Source organism: Gastrolobium bilobum, unplaced genomic scaffold (assembly GCF_033153095.1).
Source record: "Gastrolobium bilobum isolate Gb01-03AN ecotype WA unplaced genomic scaffold, APGP_CSIRO_Gbil_v1 utg21167, whole genome shotgun sequence".
Taxonomy (NCBI): domain Eukaryota; kingdom Viridiplantae; phylum Streptophyta; class Magnoliopsida; order Fabales; family Fabaceae; genus Gastrolobium; species Gastrolobium bilobum.
In genome coordinates this window covers 379,369-402,358 of record NW_026898371.1, presented here as the reverse complement: position 1 = coordinate 402,358, position 22,990 = coordinate 379,369, and the positions used below count along the sequence as shown (strand labels likewise).

General features: G+C 32.0%; 3 protein-coding genes across 7 annotated transcripts; 2 read left to right on the top strand and 1 right to left on the bottom strand.

Moving 5' to 3' along the window:
• Nucleotides 1–3,301: 3,301 nt before the first annotated feature.
• LOC133315425 (putative pentatricopeptide repeat-containing protein At1g12700, mitochondrial) lies at nt 3,302–5,816 on the top strand. 2 transcript variants are annotated; one of them, XM_061517055.1, is made up of 2 exons: nt 3,302–3,345; nt 3,502–5,816. In XM_061517055.1, the coding sequence occupies exon 2, from the start codon at nt 3,545–3,547 to the stop codon at nt 5,375–5,377; it is 1,833 nt and encodes a 610-aa protein (XP_061373039.1). In that variant the 5' UTR covers nt 3,302–3,345; nt 3,502–3,544; the 3' UTR covers nt 5,378–5,816. The 2 variants fall into 2 exon arrangements, with proteins under 2 accessions (XP_061373039.1, XP_061373040.1); XM_061517056.1 differs by having other exon boundaries at nt 3,344–4,081; nt 4,178–5,816.
• Nucleotides 5,817–7,322: 1,506 nt separating this feature from the next.
• On the bottom strand, nt 7,323–11,105 carry LOC133315409 (protein BUD31 homolog 2). 2 transcript variants are annotated; one of them, XM_061517033.1, is made up of 5 exons: nt 10,911–11,105; nt 10,765–10,800; nt 9,855–9,956; nt 9,573–9,760; nt 7,323–7,778 (listed from the first exon to the last, which is right to left on the bottom strand). In XM_061517033.1, exons 3-5 carry the CDS (start codon nt 9,946–9,948, stop codon nt 7,623–7,625), a joined length of 438 nt encoding a protein of 145 aa, XP_061373017.1. In that variant the 5' UTR covers nt 9,949–9,956; nt 10,765–10,800; nt 10,911–11,105; the 3' UTR covers nt 7,323–7,622. The 2 variants fall into 2 exon arrangements, with proteins under 2 accessions (XP_061373017.1, XP_061373016.1); XM_061517032.1 differs by having other exon boundaries at nt 7,324–7,778; nt 10,906–11,105.
• Nucleotides 11,106–16,288: 5,183 nt separating this feature from the next.
• Nucleotides 16,289–22,041, top strand: LOC133315399 (heat stress transcription factor A-5-like). Of its 3 annotated transcripts, XM_061517010.1 has the most exons (3): nt 16,289–16,599; nt 20,584–21,463; nt 21,530–22,041. In XM_061517010.1, the coding sequence occupies exons 1-3, from the start codon at nt 16,369–16,371 to the stop codon at nt 21,793–21,795; spliced, it is 1,377 nt and encodes a 458-aa protein (XP_061372994.1). In that variant the 5' UTR covers nt 16,289–16,368; the 3' UTR covers nt 21,796–22,041. The 3 variants fall into 3 exon arrangements, with proteins under 3 accessions (XP_061372994.1, XP_061372993.1, XP_061372995.1); XM_061517009.1 differs by having other exon boundaries at nt 20,584–22,041; XM_061517011.1 differs by having other exon boundaries at nt 16,329–16,599; nt 20,676–22,041.
• Nucleotides 22,042–22,990: the final 949 nt, after the last annotated feature.

Genomic DNA, 22,990 nt, shown 5'->3' with positions numbered 1-22,990 from the left:
ACCAAATTGACGTAAACAAATTTCTAAGTTGAATACCAATAAAAAATCCAACCTTTCACTGTACCATAATATATAGAGAAAATGGATACATACTACTATTACATACAAAAATGAAAAAATAAAAAAGATGAGATGCAAAAATTAAGGTTAGATGACTTGATAGAAGTTTTCTTATGTCAGAGAGTAATATTTTCCTAAATTTATATTTCTAAGAGGCAGATCCTTTGACACCGGTGTCAAAGGAAAAGTTTGACACCTCATCTGAGAGTCGTTAGATTAAAAAAAATCAATGGTGTCACATGCTTACAAATCAGAATCGTTGATTTTTTTTAATCTAACGGCTCTCAGATGAGGTGTCAAACTTTTTTTTTGACACCAGTGTCAAAGGATCCTGTCTCTATTTCTAAATATGGATTTAATTTTTGGGATAAATAATAGTTATGTTGTAGAAAAAATAATTTAGTTATGTTAAGATAAGACAAAATAAAATCAATAAACAAAGTGTCTTATCATATTTTTTTATTATTATTATTTTTTGTTTTTTATTGTTGCCTGACATCATGTAACATGATAAAATAAAGACCCTTAATTTTTATATAGATAAGTTATCTACGTTTATTCTTAAAATAATATTATTTTAGATTAAAAAATTATAACAAGAAATATTATTATAACTTAAATAAATTGTAATTATAAAAATAACTTAATTTTTGACTGAAAATCTTTAGGTTCAATATAAATAACTTATTTATATTGAAGGCAGATAAAATCAACCTTTTAAATATGGAGTTTGCATTTGTCATTTAACATGACACAACAAAGTTTCCTACACACACAATATTTTGTGGGGCTCACACTTTTTGAAAAAAAAAAAAATTACAGCACGCAAAACGAATCTCTATAATATTACACAATCACTTTTCCTACAACATAACTCTTATAAAATCATTTAAAAGAGATGTTTAAAGATTATATTTTGGATTTGTGTAGATTGTGTTTTGAAAAGATGAAAACAAAAAATAAAATTACATTCATTATAACAAAATGAAATGTTAGAAGTGTTTGTGGTACATAATTTTATGTTATTTTAAATGAAAATAATTGTGTTTTTTTGTATATTTTTATTTTCTCTATCCTCTTAATTTCGTAAAGAAAAAAGAACATAAAAAAATAAATATGCATCAAAACACTTTATTTCACTTAAAATGGTATAAAGTTATTTTTTAAAATAATAAATATTTTTCCCAAATGAAATTATTTCATTCTTTTAATTTAATATTTCTGTTTTTTTTCCTTAATTTGAGAGTGTGAAATAGAATTGATTTCTTGTTTATATTTTACACTATTTCATCGTAAAATATTAAAATAATAATATGATTATTTTATTCTGATATTTTTTTTTGATTTAATCTTATGTATAATCAAATATTTAATTTTAAATATTGTTAATATAAATTCTTAAATTAAAGCATCCTAACTTAAAGGTAAAACTACTTCATGATTTTAAGGTTTGATCTTTATCATGTTATAGGAGATAAAACTATCTCCTATACTCGTAAAAATATATGGGGCCCCTAGAGTCATGTGAAGAGAATAGAAAAGAAAAAAGTAAAAAATAGGTCTCACACTTTTATGAGTATGTAGAAGATAAAATTATCTCTTATAATATAAGAGATATTAAACCCATAACTTTATGGGGGTTAATGTTTCTTATGTTGTATGAGATAAATTTTATTTCTTATAAACACATAAGAGTACGTGGGTAGGGAGAAAAAAATAAAAGAAAAAATGTGGGTAACAGATATTTTTATGTGCGTAGGAAATGAGTTTATCTCTTACAATATAAGAAATAATAAACCCTAATTTTATTGTAATGTATTATTTGTATTAAAAATATATAAAAGTCAAGTTTTTTTACGAAATGCCTATATATATTCTCCTAATTTAGTACATTTTCAGCTCAAAAAGTGTTTAGGAATTTTGTTTCACTTCTTATATTCTTATTAATACTCGGTTATTTCTTTTGTTTTCAAACTACTTTGATACCGATGTTTAAATTTATTTCAGAGCTAAAACTTTTTTTAAAAATTATACAGTTAAAAAAATAAAAGAAAAATAATTATAATTTTATGTGATTTTAAGTTAAACGATCACGTTTTAACATATATCAGAGGAGATAACTTCTCATGAGTGACACAAAATCAAAGTGGATTCCATATTATTATTTTTTCTTTTTAACGATATCCTTTTGGGGCGGAAATCAAGGTATTTTTGTAATTATAATATATTGCAGGATTATTTTAGTCTTTATCATTATAATTTTTTAATCTTATAACCACAAAACGACATTGTTTTGAGCTCACTGAGATAAAGTTATATCCAGTGACTAGTGACTGGAGAAATACTTTTCTCTTATTTTAAATAATAAATATTTTCACTTAAAAATTTCTAATCAACAAACTCGATAATGAACAATATCAATAACTATAATAAATGTCATTACAACAAAAAAACTAATAAGATATTATTTAACATCAATGTTTTTTCAAAGAAAAAATGAATTCTTATTATTTATGGGTTCGTTTTTTCTGCAGTTACTACTGTATATAAGTTATCTGCAGTAAACCCAATACGACGTCGTTTTTGGAGCGGATATCATGGTTTTTTGTAATTTTAATTTATTTCAAGGTTATTATAGTCTTTATAATTATAATTTTCTAATCTTTCAATCCTAAAACGACGTCGTTTTAGAAATAAATGCAAACAACTTATCTGCATTAACTGCAGAAATATTTTTCTGATTGTTTATACTTATAAAGATAAAATTTTGGAGGTGAGAGCATGTGTTCGATCTTTCATAATATCATATTTAGGATGAATTTAAAGTCTTAATATTAGGACCCGTCTTAAATCAGACTAGTCGCAAAACGATGAATCAATTGAAATATTAAAAAAAAATGTATTAAAAACAAGTGATCAACATTTTATTAAAAAATGCATTCTTAAACTCTTGAAATGTATAAAAACACATGTGATAAAAACATGTATTACTCTTCCCATAAAAAAAAAAAAAAACATTTATTACTCTCACTCTTATTTGATACTTCGTTTTACAGTTTCATAATATAATATTGGAAAAAATGTGTGTCATTTTAAAGAATGTAAAGTTATATTATTTTAAGTGAAAAAAAAAAGATAAATAAAAAAAAAGAGTGGACAAAAAATAAAATATGAGTTTCACCTCTTTGTAAAAATAAAATAATATAAGTTGTGTTGTCTAGAATCAAAAACACTTTTCCCTGCAATAATATTATTATTCAATGTTAAACCCTATCGACGAAGAAGGTGCATCTCTGATCTCTCTACTTGTTATCTTAATTATTTTAGGTTCAATACCCCCAAACCCTTACCAATTTGTGCATCCAAAAACAGAGCATGTTATTTGTTTTGTTGATTCTATTTCTGTTATTTTCTAACATTGTTCGAGTACGAGGAACGAAGGCAACAACGTTTGGAACCAAAATTAGAGGAAGTCTGTGTTTGAATGCTGCGAAGAATAGCTTCCTGCTATCGTTTTGGTCTTCTTCAAAACATGGGTACTATCTCCTATTGCGTTTCCATTCACTCTTCTTTGTCTTTTCCAATGTACTATTATTGCACCATAGTCACTGCCACAAACATTGATGAGATTGAGAGGTATAGCTACAGAACCCAGTTCATGAATTCCATGAGAAACCAATGTAGGTCAGGTAAACTGAAGAATGTTGATGAAGCTTTGGACTTGTTTCATGGTATGGCTACAATGAAGCCTTTGCCATCTGTGGTGGACTTTACTTTGTTGTTGGGGGTGATTGTGAGGTTGAAGCATTACACAACTGCCATATCTTTACTTAAATTCATGTATTCTTCTCTAGGAATAAAAGCTGATACCTTTACTCTTAATGTTGTGATCAATTGTCTTTGCCGTTTGAAGTTGATTGCCTTTGGGTTCTCGGTCTTGGGGACTATGTTCAAACTTGGTTTGGAGCCTTCTGTGGTGACTTTCAACACTCTCATTAATGGGTTTTGTTTACAAGGCAATGTGGCTCATGCTGTGGGGTTGGCTGACCATATGGAAAAGATGGGCTATCGATCGAATATTCATACTTATGGGGTGTTGATTAATGGGTTGTGTAAGATGGGTGACACTTTTGCAGTTGTTGGGTGGCTAAGGAAGATGGAAGAAAGAAATTGGAAACCTAATGTGGTTCTTTACAGCACAATTATGGATAGTTTGTGCAAGGATGGATTGGTATCCGAGGCGTTAAATTTGTTCTCAGAAATGACTAGCAAAGGTATTCGACCTAATATTGTCACTTACACTTGCTTGATTCAAGGTCTTTGCAATTTTGGAAGATGGAAAGAGGCTGGTTCTCTGCTGGATGAGATTATGAAAACGGGAATGATGCCAGATTTGCAAACACACAATATTTTAGTGGATGCTTTTTGCAAAGAAGGAAAAATTAAGCAGGCAAAAAGTGTAATTGGCTTTATGATTCTGACGGGGGAGGGGCCAGATGTATTCACCTATAATTCTTTGATTGATGGATATTGTTTGCAAAATCAAATGAATGAGGCTATGACAGTATTTAATTTAATGGTTAGCAGGGGCTGTTTACCTGATATTGTATCTTATACTTCTCTAATCCATGGATGGTGTAAGATTAGAAACATTAATAATGCTATGCATCTCCTGGATGAAATGGTTAAGATGGGATTCATTCCTGATGTTGTAACTTGGACCACTCTTATAGGTGGGTTTTGTCAAGTGGGTAGACCATTAGCTGCAAAAGAACTGTTTTTTAATATACATAAATATGGCCAAGTTCCCAATCTCCAGACTTGTGCCATTATATTGGATGGCCTATGCAAAGGCCAACTTCTTTCTGAGGCAGTGTCATTGTTTGAGGCAATGGAGAAGAGTAATTTGGATCTTAATGTTGTGATTTATAATATTTTGCTTGACGGAATGTGCAGTGCTGGAAAACTGAATGATGCATGGAAACTCTTTTCCTGTTTGCCGGTTAAAGGTTTGCAAATTAATGTTTATACTTATACCATTATGATTAAAGGTCTCTGTAGACAAGGACTCTTGGATAAAGCTGAAGACTTACTGATGAAAATGGAAGAGAATGGCTGCCTGCCGAATAGCTGTACTTACAATGTCTTTGTCCAAGGCTCGCTGATGCAAAAGGAGACTGCAAGGTCAATAAAATACCTTACAATAATGATGGACAAAGGTTTTTCTGTGGATGCTGCCACCACAGAAATGATTATCAACTACTTATCTACTAATGAAGGAGACCTGGGATTTCTAGAATTTTTGTTTCCAAAATGATAATGCCTTTGAAGAGTTTCGCTGCACATTTATTTAAATCTAACCTCAATTACCCTTTTTCCATAATCTATAGCATAGGACACCAAAGTGAGAATTGGCATAGGCTTGGCAACTTACATTGTGTTAGATATACAAAACCATTACCAAGTGCTTCCACCTGACAAGTTATGTGATCAGGAGAGTTGGTCCTTAACATGGTATTAGAGCCTCAATAATTAATTATGAGTTTGATCCTTGCCTCCTCCATTTTTCATTATTAAGTTAAATTTGAGACCTTGCGCATTGTTTACACTTCAAGGCCAAAATTTAGTTTTATATATAAATCATTGTAACAACCGGTGAGTGTGTACAATCATTCTTCTACTTCCACCCAACATCTTAAGCTATTAGAAGAGTTGTTCCTTGACATTTTTAGTGGTACGTAATTTAACCTCTGCTTGCTCATTTATTATTATGTATCCTCAACTTAATTAAAATAGCTTTGAGTAGGTAGACCTATATGGCATTTAGAAAAAAGGCCTTTCGTTTTCATGTTTATGGTATTGAGTAATTTTTTACTTAAGTACATATTTGCCGTTAAGTTTAACAAAGTTCAGTGATGATACAAGTTACAGTAGGATTAATACTGGAAGAAAATGGAAGAAAATGGAGGACAGGTAATTTTCTGGCCTTTATCTGTGCAATACAAATAGACTTATGGCAGTTATCTATTTTATTGTATTTGAACAAATTGAGCTTGTTACTTCCATGATGAGCATCGTGTGAGCCGTTGACTAGGCTCTCGAGTCAATTCAGAGTTTCAGACCCCCTTATACCCCTCGAATGTACTATATCACAATATTCCTCAGAAATTCTACAGGTTAGATAATGAAACAAGCTTGTTAGCATTATGTTGTAGTCATCCTCCATTATTTCTTTGTTGGGACAGAACAAGGTTATCTGAGAATCTGCTTTCAGATACACTTAATGTATGTGTTTTTAAATTTGATTCTTTTAAGCATAATAGTGAATCTTGTATAGTGTTCTGCATACAAGTTTCCTGCTTGTATGTACAGCTCCGGAAATAACCTGATAAATTAAAGTGTTAAACAAAATGAAATTCTAGACAAAGATTGAAGTCAAAATGTGGAACACATCCATGCAACTGCAAGCCATGGCCCTCGGATTGAAAGAGTTATAAACAACCTCAATTAATTGAACCCGAAGGAAATCGAGATGCAGTGTAAGAAATGTAAGAAATGATTTGGAGATTATAGATCACAGCAAATTCGAAGTTTAAAGACTAAGGAGGGATTAGATCAATCATGTCCCCAAGTCTAATCTCTATGTCTTATTTGAAACTTCTCATTGTATGATCAAAGTTTAATTAATATAAAGTTTGTCCCTTGTTGCCAACTAATCTCTTTTAATAGGCAATTTATAATTATCAATATAATCTACGGTGAGGATAGTCAAGTTCTTCATACCGCCCTTCATAAATTATTCAAAGATATATATTCCAGTCCGAAGTGTTCACTTTCAAATAGTTATATTTCACCAATTATTTTCAGTCAATTAATTTGAAGGTTTCCTCAACAAACGGGATGACGAAATATAGATGACAAAAAAAAAATAAAAATTATATGATTATATCGGACAAATGCTTTTTAAGAGTTTTTTCCTTGCAGAATTGTGGACGTGGAAGAAAAAATGTAAATGAAAAAATTTAAGACACTTCGAAAGGGAAAAAAAAGAAGACATTCATCTGTTAAAAATATTTTATTTCATGTCATAAAGATAAACATATAAATTCCTTTAGTTTTATTTTTATTTTTTTATAAAAAATAAAGCTTACATATTCATTAAATGACATAAAACAAAATATTTCCAACAACACGAAAAAATATTTTTCCAATAAAAAAAAATGCCTCCAATCTTACCACAAGGGTTACAAGGGAAACAAGCACCATTAAAAAATTATATTAACCATTTTTCGATAATTCTAAGTGAACTGTTCAAGCCGTAAAGTATCGAGCAAAAGTACACCATGTCAGCGATGTGAAATTACAAAACTCCATTCAGGTTTTGAACTATCCAGATAATAAATAGCTAATATTCCCAATGTATAGCCCTCATGAAATTAGTACATAGTATTACAGCCTGGAGAACTTGAGCACCGTGAGGATTGCAGGCAACAGAAAGCTAAAAGCAGAAACAATAATTTTGACAAAACCTCCTCTGAACTAATACTAGAATTGATGTCCAATCAGTCCCCACTCGCACAGCCCTTGCAACCACAATGAACACACTCTATAACCTTCTCTTCCCTAAGTTGCTTGGGTACTCTGCAAACACAAGTGGTGGCAAAATTGTGATCGCGTGGCTGCATGCACCTCAAGCAGCATAGACGTTCATAACCAGGCTGCAATTCAAACCAAAAACATGATTTTATTCAAATCCAAGAAAAACAGAGTGCACAAAAGAGACAAGACAATATCACTACACTATAAAGAAGCCATATATTTTAACAGTCATGAGAAATAAAACCCCACATAATAACAATACTAATAATATCTGTAAGGGGACTACTAAGGCAACCAGAAGATGGCAACTGGCAACCAACAATGATATTTGAGATTTTCAGAATATTTTTAACATTTTTTCCTACCCAGTTGCAATAACCTTGTGACATGTAGAAAAAGCAACAAAAAAGTGTAAAGTGTAAAAACCTTAGGATACACCACCCCAAAAGCTAGCTCAAAGGGTGGGAGTGGCCAAAGCCTTATAAACTCCACATTAGTCGCACATACAACCAATGTGGGACTATATATCTCAACACGTCCCCTCACACAAGAGCCCTTTGGGCTTGAAGGGTGGACAATGCAACAGGCCCAGCCTACCTGTGCTAAGAAACTCCACAAGAGAAAGTGGGGGACGGCGAGACTCTGATACCATGTAAAAAACCTTAGGATACACCACCCCAAAAGCTAGCTCAAAGGGTGGGAGTGCCCAAAGCCTTATAAACTCCACATTAGTCGCACATACAACCAATGTGGACTATATATCTCAACATAAAGTGTCAATATTTTCCATTTTCTCCACAGGTCATCAGTGTCCGACTGATAATATTAGTATCCAAATGTGTTGAGCATAAATAGTTGTTCGCCCAATCAAGACAACTTTTATCTAACTACTATGATGGATAAGCAGTTAATCATTATGCGGCAACAACTGCCTTAGCACATGGAGAATAGTCACAACTAAGACATACTTAAAGGGAGAAAACTAATAAATAGCCATTCACAACTAGAGCAGTCACGGGGACTGCCAAGATTCCCCCCTTCAATTCATTTGTTGAATCTGGTCCATCCTTATGATGTGGAGGAGATTGTGGCGGAATCTCTGAAATCATATGCTTCTCGAAAACATTCCAAAAGACAGTTAAAGAAACCTGCAACTACAGTGAACTATGAAATCTGAACTCTGAAAGGAAGAGGACGGAACAATTGTGTTTGTGAAGATTCTAAGTTGGAATGCTAGAGACTTGGGAAACCCCGGCAAGCTTAAGAAACTGAAGGAGGTCATCATTCCCTAATACTTGGTTTAGGATATGTTTCTCGAACTTCACAAGAGACCTTACAACATCTTGTTTTGAATCACTTTCCCATCATTTTGGGGTCTTGCAAGATCAAATGGGGCCCTACTCCAAGTGGCTAAGCCATTGTTCCCTCCCTTTTGTCAAGACAGTCTGGAAAGAATCTAGGCATCTTGCTCAGAGACATTAAGCCCCTTATCTTTGCACTATAAGGTGACTACTTTACTTTGGAACAACCTTTTTGACTATCAGAAAGCACTAGGTGGGTACACCTACTCAAGCAATTTTCTATGGTTCCATAACAAACCTTTGATAAAAACAAGGAGATTACAACTTTATGGCAGTGTGCAGTATTTGCAGTCCTTTGGTGTGTATGGATACTCATTTATTTAAGGAGATTTATTCACCCCCTAAGTTTATTTGGGACAGAGTTAAGTTTTTCCTTCTTGATGCTAGGCTCAAGGCAGCTTCAAGGGTGTAGCTATCTCAGAATCGGATTTCTTATCCTCCACCTAGTTATACTTCTTTTTCTTTCTAATGAAACTTATTCTCCTATGGAAAAAGAAATAGAAAAACAAAAGCCTTTTAAAAAATATAAAAAAAATAACTCATGTTGCGTACCTTCTTCCATTTTGCAATTAGATTGCGGTCAGCATATCCTTGGTCTAAACAGAATTCATACAATTCTTTAGAAATTTCCTTCCTCCGATGGTAGAGGTCAAATATGTAGCGGCTCTTTTGGTGTGCAATCTTAAATATAGGCCATAATGTCTCACATTTTCTTTTGCCATCATGTGGATCATTCTCAGCTGCCACATAAAGATATAAAACCATTAGTTTCGTAGACTTCAGAAAGAACATAATAAAATCTAGTGAGGCATGCACAATATATAAAATTCCAACCTTCCCTCATCTTTGCTTGAAGTTCACGGATTGTAGGCTCAATTAATTCCCAACCCTCTGGGTATTTAACACGGTTGGTCTTTACTTTTGGCATTTTTGTATCTGTCAAAGGAAAATATGACATCAAAGAGTCAATTCCGATACATTCTACCGAGCAATATAATTGGCACTTAATAGGTACAAGCTATCAAGTTAGTAGTTAATAAACAAAGATAAAGAAATATCACTTACAAAATAAGTTAATTTTCAAAAAGATAAAATATATACTCAAGCTTGCTGTGAAAAAGCTTTAAAAATAAAAATATTTCAATATTCCAACTCTAATCCTTCACCACACTTGGAATAAGTTCTGAAATAGAGTTGTCAAAATAGGATCATCTAGAAAATATACAATACAATATGCTTGGTTTATTCAAGGCATTTTGACATAAGGATCCTTCCTTGATTCCAACATCATTAAGTAATAAGCATCTCAAACTACAAAGACATACAAAACAGTTGCAGCAAACATTTAAAAATCAAGAGCAGTAGAACCTTAACCATAAGTTTAGCTAAAGCCAATAACGGAGAACCCAAAAAAATCTAAATTTTATGCAAAAGACAAGCAGTGTAATCTTCACACATAGACGCAAAGAAACCTTCAAGAACAATGAAACAAGGGCAAGGGACATCAACTATCAGCAGAATTATCAGCAGCAGCAGCAGAGAATAATTGTTTCTTAAACATCTCCCCGAGTTAAAGTTCAAGTTGTTCAGATCAGAGTTCTTCGAAGAATCGGCACTAAATAGTGACTACTAGGAACATTACCAACTTTCACATCAAACAAATGAGACATTTTTTGAAGAAAACCCTAAGCTAACGGATTCAGCCATATATATAGTTTTAGGGCAAAAAACCAACGACACATACCTCAATGCCGATTTCGCTATGCTCTTCGACTCGATTCTGAAGATAGGTAGAGAGAGAGAGAGAGAGAGAGAGAGATCAATGATGAGAGAGAATAAAAATCAAAGGAGAAAACTTAAAATCGAAAAAGGAGAGAGAATAAACCTCACACGGCTTGAGTCACTCAGCCGGCGGCGACCAAGACGGCGGTGCGTCGGCGTTCCTCCGGCAGTTTGCACGCTCCTCAGTCGTGCCCCGAAGCAGAAGAGAACTGATTTGGGGTTTTTCTGGAACGTTCGAAGAGCACAGGCACCGCGTCGTCCTTAAGTTTCACTGTTCTGAAATACTCTCACTTGGGGTCCCTATTCTATTTTCGAGAGTTATATTATATCTCTTCGTTGCAAAAAATTTAATTCTTATTTATTTTATTAAATACTCAATACCCTCTTCTCGAGACATTTTTTTTTTTTTTTCATTTGGGAATTATAATGTTTATCTACTTTTATTCCAGGGCAGAAAACGTTTGTATTTGACTACAAAGTTTATTTTGTACACTGCGAGAAGTTCTTATTGAATCATTTATGGATCTAGGATTTGAGAAAGTCGGTATATTTTTAATTTTTTCGAGGGAAGGTAAAAAGATATTGATCGAATTCATGTAGTTTTTTTTTATTTGTCATTCAATTTAGTTTTAATTTTGATTTGTAATATTTATATTTTCGTGAAACTAGGAATTTTGTCCAGGCTTGAATGGAATATCATTAATAATTTCAAGTATGAAATTATTAATGAAACTTCTTGTGGGAATGATTTGGAAGATCCTAAGTCAAAAATAGTGATCTTTGCTGGCAAGTAGCAAGAACATGATGGGGACAGTCAATCAATAAAGATTGATCCACCGAAATCTCATTCAAATCCAACAGAGCACGTATGGGTATAAGAATTGTATTAAATCGATTGATTAAAAAGAATCGATTTGATGTGTAAATAGGCTAGATTTTGACTTAAATAGATATAAAAATAAAATTGGGTCTGGTCTGAATGTTAGTCTGTATAGGCCCAGTTACAAGTCTACCTTAATTAATATTTAAAAAATAAAAGTCTTGTTCTAGGCTTATTAATCTCTTTAAACTTATTAAATATTTCATAATTAAAAAAATAACTATAATATTATTATTTTATTTTCAAAATTATTAAAATAATAATTTTATTTATTTTATTTAAAATAAATAATATAATACAAGTTGGACTGTAGGCTTATTATAGGTCTAACATGTACAAAAAAATTTATGTCCTGCTTTTTAAATAATTTTAAAAAAAAATTAGGCCTGTTCTATTTGGCTATTTGTAATAAGTCAAATTTGACTTAATATAAGTTAAGCTGTAAACCACTGTAGATCGATCTAGCTTATTTACACATCTACGTGTCATCGACCCAACATCGTCTATGAAGTTAAATAAAATATGGAATTGATTTTAAAAACAAAACAATTTAACTATATAATAATATATTTTTAAATATTATAATTTACATTAATTATATACTTAAATTAAATTCTCAAAACATTAATTTTCTTTTTAATAGAAAATATTATAAATTTTATTTATTTTTCTAGATACATTGAGAGACAAAGCATTAAGGATTTTGCTTAATTATTAGTACGAGGGTTTTTTTAACACAACTCTTATTTGAATATATTTTTTTTGTTATATTGTAAATAAGATTTTATTTCTTATAGTCTTCACTTACTTTCCTTTTGATTCTTATATTTTTTTTCTTTTTTATTTCTATTCATTTGAGTTTTAATTTTATTATTAAAATATAAAGTTTTATATTTTTACTTATTTAATATTTTGTAGTTGTAATTTGTATTTACTAAGGTAGCAAGCATTATTTTTTATAAAAAATATTTTAAGGAGCCAAAACTCAAATAAAAAAATAAAAGAAATAAAGTTTATTAAAATTATTTATTAGGAATAAAAAATAAAATAATTAAAAAATATAAAACAATATAATCTCATTTGAATATTCTTATATTATTAGCTGAGTTTGGTTATGATATTATAAATTATATAAAATACACGAGATATAATTTTCACCTTAATTTGAAAGATTGACTTTGATATCTAATGAATGCTGAGATTCTATTACATCTAAAAGAAAGCTTAAAATCTAAATCTGTATTTTTGTACAACATCTTCAGAGTAATCATCGTGAGCCAAATAATAGTAGGGTTAATGTTCTTTTATCAAAAATTTAAACGACTTAGTGCATGAGAAGAGTACAAGAAAAACAATTCAACAAAATTACAAATTTGAGTCATAACTCCTAAGGGAATGTTTGGTTGAGGAGAAATTTTTTGAATAGTAGAAAAATGTAATTACTAGAGAAATAGTTGGAAAATGTGTTTGGTAGGAAAATGTAAAAAAAGTTGTTTGGTTGAAAAAAATTTACCGAAAAAATTTGGTAAATATTATAAAGTCTATGTTTGGTTTGAGTTAAAATATTGATGGAAGAATGAGTTGCAATTATCAAAATACCCTTTTATATTTATAAAGTCTATATTAAATATTTTTAAATAGTGTATAGGCAAGTCATAGCCAGTTTGGCAATTTCATGACCTCTCCTTTTCTTAAGTTTAATCTCATTCACCTACTAACACCTCTCCTTCTGAGTTCGCATCTCAATCTTATCAATATTCAGAAAGGGATCTTTTTGGCCTCAGCCTCAGGTGAAGGCGCTGCAACAATTGGGTCTTCAAACTTTGGCAACATTGCAGGGGCAAGCTTCCCTTCCTGCATATGTTTGTCAAAAAGCCATGAACTATGCTACGGTGAGTATAATGGTCTGCTTTATTTTGTCAAAAAGTCATTTAGCCGGCTATCAAGAGAAAACCACTCTCAAGATCTCTTTCTAAACAGTGACAAAGACTAGCTTTCGAAGACCAAATGGCAAAATGCTATGTAAATAGCATGGTTGGAGAACTTTTATGAATCTGTCTATCAAACAAGAAATTTGTGGATTGCCAAGTTGATTTACATAAGGAAATTTCAAAAATTCTTGAACCAAACATCACCTAAAAGAATGTGTGTTGGATCTAGTATTTATCACTAGAGTAACCATGATAGCTTTTGGCTTAGTGGTAAGTAGTAGATCCAACATTTAGTGTCAAATGTGAAGTCATGAGTTTAACTCCTTAGAATGACTTTTTGCGAGAGGTGGGTGCTGAGAAATTGTTGGAGAGATTAACATTCTCCTTTTGAGCATATCTGAGAGTATATATTCCTTTACGGAAAATAGAAAAATATGAAATTTAAGTGTCAATAATAATAAAAGAGTGGGTAAATGAAAAAAAGTTAATTCTATTACTTTTTATCAAATTTAATAAAAAAATGTATCCAGTATTTAAAATTAGGGAAATATTAAAAATATTTTCCCTCCCGAGCCTCCCTTGACAAGAATTAGTGTGGGGTCGGATCAAATTAAATCATAACGCTTGAGTTGATAAGTGATAAGGATAAATATAAATAATTGCGTCCTCACTAAAAATTATAGTTTTTAACTTAATAATAGGTGCTCAATCCAATAAGGTGAAGTGAGTCAAGTTCAAAAATCGAATCATGCAAATCCATTGCTACTGATTTTTGTCTTCAAAAAAAAAAACTCATAATTATCTCTCATAGCTATTCTTTCCAATATTTTCACCTATTTTTCACACGTGCATGTCTTCCCTCGTGACCCACGTTTGTATTCTACCCAAGCTAGCCTCTCTTTTTCTTCCTTCTCTTTTTCACAAAATTCCATATTCGTTTCATAATGAATTTCCTCTCTGACTTTTACCTCTCAATGATGAAAAATTGGAACCAGAAAAACTATTATTATCATTCTTTAACAAAATTCAAAGTTACAGTAATGCCTTGGGGACAGAAATAAAATCAGGTCAGGCGGTATAGGTTAGAACTAACGGGGTGTTTGGTAGAGGAAAAAAAATTTTATGTCTGAGAATCATAATTCTCAAGAATATAATAGGAAAATAAGTTTTCAAATAATGTGACAAAAAATTGTTTGGTAGATCAAAATATTACTGGAAATATTAGCTCTAAATTATTGATTCCATGTTTGGTTAATTGTCAAATATTATTGAAATTGTGAGTTAATTTTACAAAAATAACCTTTATCAATTCCAACTATCTCTCTCGCTCTAACTCTCAGTCCAGAAAATGCCGGCAACCGGCAACCAAAAACCACACTGGAGTGCAGATGGAAACTTTATTAAAAAACTATTAACAGGAACCATTTTTATTGCTAATACCAAATCGAACCACCAACACGACCTGTACCAGCATACATCATTTTTTATTTTTTTTCTTCCTAAAACTCCAAATTCACCTCTTTTACTTCAAATTGAACTTGTCTGCAATCGATTTTACAGCTTTGGCCAGAGAGGGAGGATGGAGGTGAAGCGACTTGGGAACTAGTAGAGAGAGAGGGAGGGGGAAGCGATTTGGGAACAATAGCAAAGAGAGATAGGGGAAAGGGGTATTTTTGTCCAAAAAACTGGAAAATATTTTTCCACTGTACTACCTTCAAAGTTCCTTCTCCTTTGCGTGTTTTTGGGTTTCGAGGAAAGTACTTGGCTTGGTTTTTTTTTTAAATGCCAGGAATATTAGCTGAAAAAAAAGTAAGATTTGAAATTTTTATTTTTTTATTTAAAGTGGGCATCTAAATGTATGAATAATTAAAAAGCATTCATTTATTGGTGACTTAAAAAAATGTCATTTCATTTATGTAAATTTTTTTGTCTCGTTATTAATTTTGTTTTAGAAATTAAAATGCAGAATGTTGAAGGGTAATTTTTTTTAATTAAAATATTTTTTAAAATGTAATTGCTATAAAAAAATTAATGAAAAATCAAAATTATGTGTTAACGTAAAAGACCAAAAGAGTAATTAAGGCAATAATTTTTCGTTTAATGTAACTTATGTGCATGTGGCTCTTCATGTTAAGCTAATGCTCGGATAAAAAATTTCCAAATTTTTTGTATCATTAGCAAAGGCTTGTTTGGACACTTTTTAAAAGGATGTTTGCTAACAGATGTGTGTTCATTCTTAATATAATTCAAAATATTTTATGAACTGAACTCATTAAAATTTAAAGATAAATATAATATTACTCATGAACTTAAACGAATTTATTTTATTAAAAATCTTATTTTTTTTAAAAAAAGTCTAAGGGTTGGAATTCCTATCTAAATGTGAAGCTAACTAAATATTCATTTAGTAAAAAAACAAACGGAATATTATTTGAAGCAAGTTTAAATTTAATGAACTTACATAATTAGTTTGTCTTTTTTTCTTAATTAGCAATAAATTTTACAAAGCTATTCTTAAATTCGCAACAGACAGAAAGGACAAAGCAGAAATAGATTTTCCAATCGCTGGCGTATTTTAGCGAAAACCCAACGACCAATAGCGTACGCTAGAGCCGGCGTTGAAGTCAAAGCTCTCTCTCTGTGTTTGGTATTGTAATTGCAAATTGCAGGTTTCTTTCTTGACTCGTTCTCTCTCTTTCTCTCTCTATACCCTCACAACAACCAGAGGTTCTAGAAAGATCCATTCCATTTCGAAATGGACGGAGCGCCGCCCTCCGCCGCCGCCGCCGGGATCGGTGGTCCGGCGCCGTTCCTTTTGAAGACATACGACATGGTGGATGATTCCTCCACCGACGAAATCGTTTCGTGGAGCTCCTCCAACTGCAGCTTCGTCGTTTGGAACCCGCCGGAGTTCGCTCGCCTTCTTCTCCCAACCTATTTCAAGCACAACAACTTCTCCAGCTTCATCCGCCAGCTCAATACCTACGTGAGTTACTTCGATTCGTGCCTTATTGCCTTTGTTCCCGAATTGATGCACTTGTTTTGATTGTAACTTGTTCTAATTATTGATTGTAATACGATTGTTTGCTATATTTGCTAAGTTGGTTGTGTCTTGGCGAAAATGATGATCACCGATCTTCACTCGTTTTTTTTTATTATTGACCTTGGATATTAGCTATGAACTGAAGTGAAATATTGTTTATGTATGATGATCATGACAACGAGATTGAGAAGAACTATACAGTGAGATAGAGAGAGCTTATATTTGGATCTGGTGGAGTCTATTCTGGAGCTAAAACTTAGGGTTAAAAAGGTTGACAATGTTGAACAATATGATGAAGTGAAAGGTAGTAGTTTTTATTTATTGTTATTATTATTTTATTTTTTATTTTTTTGGGGTGGGGGTTGAAGTGTGAATTTGGTAATATAGGACTCAGAATTCACGGAGGAAGGTGATCAATGAAAATCTGCTGTAGTACCTTGGCATATTTTGTTCTTAAATAAAGTGCCAGAAAAATTAGGCACTCAGCAGAAGGTAATAAGAATTTTGTAGTACAGGACTCAGACTGTGTCCAATAAGGTGATCAATGAAAATCTGCTGTAGTACCTTGGCATATTTTGTTCTTAAATAAAGTGCCAGAAAAATTAGGCACTCAGCAGAAGGTAATAAGAATTTTGTAGTACAGGACTCAGACTGTGTCCAATAAGGTCGATCAGTCTTCTCCAACACCCTGGTATATTCTCTACTCAAATACACTAGTGATCAAGGGACAAAAAGAGAAAGTTCCTTTTGGTTTAACACACATAAAAATTATCAACTCACGAAATTTGTTCAAAAGTTCTTAATCCTGGATTCTGTTATTGTATTATCCACAACGGATGCATGTTGAATGCATCCGATGGTTGGTAATTGTTAAAATATTAGGATTCTTAATGTTTTATGAGTCTTATGATGTTAGCAATCTTATTAGGCTGGGCTTGTGTGGGTTGTTGTACACTAGTACTTGACCTAAATTATTAGTAAAAATAGTGGTTGATGTCTACAACAAATCTCAATATCAATCTCATTAATAATATTATTCTCTTTCTCTCTTTTTCAGCTTTTCCCTATATTAATTCAAGTCATTAACTATTATACATAAAAAATATAAAGCTGCTGAAAATATATATGTATATGTATATATATATATATATATATATATATATATATATATATATCGGTGCTCCTAAACGTATTTAATAATACCTAAGTTTGAAGTGTCAGTAGCAGGACAATTCGGCAGCTTTCTTTAATTGTTTTTTCTGAGAGAGAGATTTTTTTATGTTATGTTTGTCAATGAGAAACCATTCGGAATTTGATGTGCACAACTGTTGTGTGATAATAAACTGTGCTGCAAAATATATGATCTATTTTAGTTGAATTGGTTATCGTTAAATAACCAAACTTGATGAAAAATTCACACTAGAGCCTCTCTTTTTTTGGTTATTTTCCTCAGGAGAATTTGTTATTCTACCTTTATATACTTTGTCTTTCTTTTTCTTCTTTTCCCTGGAAAAATAAATGGCTGGCAGAGGTGCATATTAGTTCATGCTATGTCTATTAGTAGGTCTTAGCAAAAGACAAATGTCTATTATCTTCATATCAATCCAAACACAGGATAATTCCCATCATTAAATTTAGGGCTGTGCTATTGAACAATATACTGCTGACGTTCTGCACTCACATTTTTTTTTTTACTCCAAAGTACATATCCCCTGGCATTTTATTTGTTCAAATTATAGAAATGCTCGAGCATGATAGCACTTGAACTTATAATAGCAACTGCCTTAAGTTTATAGAGCAATATAAGTGTTGTAATGTGTTTTTCATGCTGATCTGATATTAACAATGAATTGAATTCAAAAGCAAGCCATAGTTTACTAGAAAAGGAAGAGAGAAAAGAGCTCCAGTAGACATGGTTACTAGGTCTATAATGTTTTCTAGTACTTTTACTGTTGGTTGGGTAAAAAAAATTTCTCCCTCATATTTTACACTTAATTTTCAATATAATCCCTGAAGTTTACGTTGCGTCAATTTAGGCCTTTTTTATTTTTAAAGAGTTTATATAATCCTTCACAAAGTAGTTAGTTATTGGTAATCTTTCATCAGAATATTGATGTGACACTTCTATATTTGGTAATCTTTCATCAGAATATTGATGTGACACTTCTATATTTGTTTCTTCTCATGCACAGAATGTATATATGCATCAACCTTGTAGCGTTACTTATGATACCATTTTTTTCTTTAATTTTAATATTATCATTTTAAATACCAGAAAGGTTTTGGAACCTAAAATTTTGGTAAAATGAAGTCACATGTGATATAAATGTGCATAGTGCTTTATCCAATGTAGAAAACTTTGAAATAATGTCAGCAAAAAAATCAGAGGTAACAGATTATATATGGCAATTTGGGTCAAGATTACATAGTTTAGACTGGAAGTGGTTGTAACTGGAGGTAAATTGGTGGAACCATAATAATAATTTTGCTTCACTTGGAGTAATGATATCTGTATGCTGGTTGTTGTGCATGACTTCTTACCCAATTAGAAGCCATTGAGATAAATAAAAAATATTAATGTAACAAACTTTAAAATGTTGCATGTAAGAGGAGGTGTGCAAGAACTAGCATACAAATCACATTACTTGATGGAAATCAATTTTAGGTGTAAATGCAGAACAAAAAGGAGCAGATTTATGAACCCCCGACAATAGTTCGGTAAGATGAGGTCAAGCGATGTTCTGTTTGGGATTTAGATGAATTTTTTTTCTAGGGTTGGCGGTGGTGGGTGCTGTGATACTTGTATGCCTTAGTTTCTTTTGTAGAGGTCCAGTCATAAAGGGTATTTTGATCCTTTAATATTCTGTCTTTGGGACCACCATTTGTGTGTTAGTCTGTATTTCTTATTCTGAGCAAGCTATAATGGTATGTTATATTTTCTGTAGCTCTTTATCAATTTGGGGCAATAATAAATTTCAGATTTGAATGCAATCAAACTCTACTAAGTATGGTGCTTTCTCTTGCTAGGCTAGCTTCCTATTTCCTGTATCCCTATTTATGTGATATTTTCTTTTCTATCACTGTTCTTGATGTTTCCTTTCGACGTGGTGAATCCAAGGGTCGCCTTGGAATCCTAATCCTCAAAATTTCCCATTTATTATAAACCTTAACCATAAGATTGGAGCAATGGTAAAGTTGTTCCTTTGTGATTGAAAGGTCAGGATTCGAATCCGGGAAATAGCCTCTTTACAATTATAGTTATGACATCAGGAAAACAAAAAAGGCAGAACTAAGAACTCTAATCTTGTATATTTTTTTGTCAAAAACTAATTCAACCTAAAAGCTTAAGCTATTAGGTGAAGACCACATTAATGGTTTTATGTTATATTTTTTTAACACGCTCCCTCACACGAGAGCCCTATGGGCTTGAAGGGTAGATAACGTACAAACTCGTTTACTTGTATTAAGAAATTCCACAATATTTAATTATTTATTAATAGAATGGAGGCCGTGAGAATCGAACTTGTGACCACTTGGTCACAGATGCTCTCTGATACCATGCAAAAAAACCAATTCAGCCCAATAACTTAAGTTGTTAGTAAAGATTTTTATTGAACAAATCCAAATTGATATCGAAGTTTTAGATAGGGTTGGAATTTGGAATTCATGGACATATACACGGTAATGATTGAAAATTAAGGCCCACTGCCTGCTTTTCCTATTTGGAGGTTTTCTTTTTTTGTAAAGAGTATACTTTTAAGGATTGGATGGTAAATCATTGGAAGAAAATTGTAGATCTTATAGCTTGAATGATAAACAATTGCTTATGGGCATTTATTTTTTTATTGCTTATATTGTCAAGCATTTAAGAAAACCGTTATTAGGTTTTAGTTTGTTTTGGTTCATTTATATGTGTTTCATTATCAGGGTTTTCGAAAAATACATCCTGAGCAATGGGAATTTGCTAATGATGATTTTGTTAAAGATCAAAAGCATCTTCTTAAAAATATTCACCGCAGGAAACCTATCCACAGTCATAGTCATCCTCCAGGTTCTCTTGTGGATTCAGAAAGGGCAACATATGAGGAAGAAATAGAAAAACTTTCACGTGAGAAAGCTTCTCTTGAATCCAATATTTTTAGCTTTAAACAACATCAGAAAAAAGCAAAGCCTCGTCTGGAAGATTTTCAGCAGCGATTAGAGGGTACAGAGAAGAGGCAGAAAAAATTGCTGGACTTCTTCGAGAAGGCTCTGCAGAGTCCTACTTTTGTTGAACATCTTTCACGCAAAATTGAGTCCATGGATTTATCGGCATATAATAAGAGAAGGCGATTGCCTCAGGTTGATCACTTGCAGCCAGTTGCTGAAAGTAGCTTTGTTGACAATCTTAGCAATTTCAGAATGGAATCTGGGAATGTTTTTCATCGGGATTTCTCAAATAAACTCAGACTAGAACTGTCACCAGCTGTTTCAGATATGAACCTAGTATCACGTAGCACAGAGAGTTCCAATGAAAATGGAGAAAGCTCTCAGAAGCTGTCTGAAGGAGAACCGAAAGGAGTTCAGACAAGAACAGCTCTTGCATTTGCACCTGAAACATTAGAGCTTGCAGATTCTGGGGCATCTTTTACTTTTAAGATGGATTCATGTTTATCACGAAGAGCAACAACTGCTGAGATGCACTCTTTGGGGCCAAGTAGTGAAGAAGGTGATAGTCATATATCCTGCCAACTAAATTTAACTCTGGCATCTTGTCCATTGCAAGTCAACAAAAATTCATACTCGGCCAGATCACCCCAAATAGACTGTCAAGAAATTGGTAAATTGGCAGAGTCAAGATTTTATGCCAATGGTAAGGAATCTGATAGTGGAGTTTCCTCAAACCGAAATGTAGCTAATGATGTTGTTACCAATTTAGCGTCGTCACAGGAGGCTCCAAGTAACAACCAAGTTAACCCAGCTGCTCCAGGTAGAGTGAATGATGTGTTTTGGGAACAGTTCCTTACGGAAAGACCAGGCTGTTCAGATGAAGAGGCAATATCTAACTACCGAGCAAACTCATATGATGAGCAAGACGAAAGGCAGTCAGTTCATGGAATGTCTAAAAACATTAAGAATATGGATCAGCTCACACTCTGAGCATTCTGTCTGGGAGCACTATTTATGCTTATGGTATGTGAGAAATGCATGATTAATTTACATATGATTTAAAACTTGACATCAAGTTGTGCTGCAAGGGGCTGAAACCATTTCATGTAAAAATATGTTTGGCCTTTGTGGCTTACTAACTGATGTCTCCTGTACCAGCTTTGGGGACTGATGCTTACTTACAATGTCAATTAGCTGATTGGCAGCGTTGTATATATTCAAGTTTTGAATGGCTTTCACACGTATCATAGTAAACTTAAGTATTTGATTTCTTCATGGTTGCGTAGAGAGCTATAAGTAGGTATTTGTTGATTACTCTTAGCTTTAAGCTGCATTACATGAGGGAAAGTTGTGATGGTTTTGGCAACTATCACAGCTTGGAAACAGTGTTGCTCTGGGAATGATCAAAGTATTTTCATACTATCTGTTCAGTGACTTCAGACGGTTGACTCCAATACGATGATAACATAGACATAAGCATCATTTTGGAGTATATTTGATGATTCAAAACATTGCTGGCCGGCAAACTAATGGAACAATATAGCAATCACTGATATTATTAGTACTAATGTTTCTATTAATTCAGTTTTATTGAATATAATTTCTATGACTTTCAAAAGTTATATAAATAAATATTTATAACTAAGAAGACTAATTCGTTCGTTTATCTAAAATTTAAATAAATTTGATAAATTTTTTGAATTTCACTTTGATTATTGCGTAAGGAGGAAAATGTTTCATGTTATGAAAGCCATTGTATTAAAAATATTTAACAAATTTATTCTACTTAAGATTAATAAAAATTAAAATATAAGAAATTCAGTGAGAATATTAAAAGTACACTATTTTTCTTTTAATGGCTATACTAATTTGTTGTATAATAATTATATTATACCGTATAAAATTATGATAATTTCTTTCACTACGTACAAAACATAACCTAAAAAATAGATTATATATATATATGGAGAAAGTTATACTTATAACCTATTTTCGTTTACAACTTCTTACAATCATATCTTAACCGTTGATTTTCGTTAATTAACGGTTATCATTTATTGTGAATTAATAATTAATTAATAAATTTGATTTACAAAAATCTTAACCGTTGATTGACGAAAATAAATAGTTAAGATATGGTTGTAAGAAGTTGTAAATGAAAATAGGTTGTAAGTATAACTTTCTC